The sequence below is a fragment of the Zingiber officinale genome, chromosome 9A, assembly GCF_018446385.1.
Source record: "Zingiber officinale cultivar Zhangliang chromosome 9A, Zo_v1.1, whole genome shotgun sequence".
Classification (NCBI taxonomy): domain Eukaryota; kingdom Viridiplantae; phylum Streptophyta; class Magnoliopsida; order Zingiberales; family Zingiberaceae; genus Zingiber; species Zingiber officinale.
In genome coordinates this window covers 81,572,390-81,573,979 of record NC_056002.1, presented here as the reverse complement: position 1 = coordinate 81,573,979, position 1,590 = coordinate 81,572,390, and the positions used below count along the sequence as shown (strand labels likewise).

The 1,590-nt window shown below is 40.1% G+C and overlaps 1 protein-coding gene across 1 annotated transcript; it reads left to right on the top strand.

The window, feature by feature from the left end:
• Window positions 1–276: 276 nt before the first annotated feature.
• Window positions 277–1,105, top strand: LOC122019297 (uncharacterized protein ycf23-like). Its single transcript, XM_042576780.1, has 5 exons — window positions 277–357; window positions 437–496; window positions 588–677; window positions 755–862; window positions 938–1,105. The coding sequence occupies exons 1-5, from the start codon at window positions 277–279 to the stop codon at window positions 1,103–1,105; spliced, it is 507 nt and encodes a 168-aa protein (XP_042432714.1).
• The last annotated feature ends 485 nt before the right edge of the window (window positions 1,106–1,590 follow it).

Here is a 1,590-nt window from a genome sequence, read left to right as displayed (position 1 = left end):
ATCAGGTAAAGTAGAAAAAGTTAACTACTTCATTATGCTTTCATCTTAGTATTTGTATATTTGATTTGTCTTCTTTGAACCAGCTTCAAGTCAAAAAGCCAGATCCTCTAGATAGCTGTTAAAAATAAGGTATTATTTGGTTTGTCAGTGATCTTAATATTTGGTAATTGATGCTCACGACAGAGTTCCAACGCTGCATGATTACCTTGTTCAAGCAGATTGCTCGCTGCCTCAGTAGCTCGCATTTTCAGAGTTCCACAGCTCTTCTTTCTTATGATGATCTTGTTCTTGCAGATTTGTGTTTCCTCTGTGGACCCTTTGGCATTTCCTTCTGCAGTGGAAGCAGGTGCCCAAATGGTTAGGATGCGATGAACTTGACTGGTTTCGATCGGATTGTCTGTCATACCAAACATTAAAATCCTTGTGCTAAATGCAGGTGGAAATTGGAAATTATGATTCTTTCTACGAGATGGGAATTCAGTTTTCCCCTGAACAGGTATATGAATCATGATCGTACTTTTCCTTGCAGTTCCTCGAGTATTTTCAGCTATTTCTATCTCGTCACTATTCTGTGGTGCCATTGTCAGATTCTAAAGCTCACTAGAGAAACTAGAAGGATTCTTCCATCCATTACACTGTCTGTAACCGTGCCACACATGCTTAGTCTCCCTGATCAGGTAGCTCATTTATTTCCTCGTAAACTGAGATTTGTCACTAACACAATCTCTCGTTGTTTTTTGTTCAATTTAAAAAGGTGAAGCTAGCAGAGTTGCTGGAACAGGAAGGTGCTGATATAATCCAAACTGAAGGAGGGAAATACTCAAGTCCATCAAAACCTGGTGTCCTTGGTTTGATCGAGAAGGTAACAACAGTACGAATAAGAAATCTTAGCACACTTGTGATGAAAAATGTGATATTTTTCCTCTTTAAAATGTAGGCCACACCAACGCTAGCAGCTGCATACTCCATTTCCCGAGCAGTTCAGATTCCAGTTATGTGCTCATCTGGATTAAGCGCTGTCACTGCACCTATGGCTTTAACAGCAGGAGCAGCTGGTGTGGTATGCGTTCTTTTGCTTTCTAATCTAATCATTATCTGCTACTAGTGAAAGAAATATAGACTCTTTCAGATTCTCTTGTGTTCTTGATTATCTGCTACTACTTCATTGTCAGAAGTAGTTGAACACTAACACTTGGACGCCAACATTTTTGAGTTGGCGCCTAGATTTGACCATCTAACAGACACGGCTAAAGGATCAACTTCTATGAACACCCTTAATAACTTATACAGATATTTGTGAACAATTAGGTTGGTGGCTATCATTTATCCTCCCTTTTTGTTGTTTTTTCCATGTACCCAATGCAGCTTTCATTTCAAAGGTTCCAAGCTGATGAACAAGGATGGGTGGACACAATCAAGTCAGTGCGATTTGGAGGAGTTGTCAGGATTAGTACCATGGATTGGCTTGGGCAATCTCAATATTTGCGTCAAACTGTCTTCTGGCCTTCCCTATCATCTGCAGTATCTGAGGTATACTATGCACATTTACCGTGAATTTTCCTTATTGAGCTTGGGCTAGTGACGGTTACG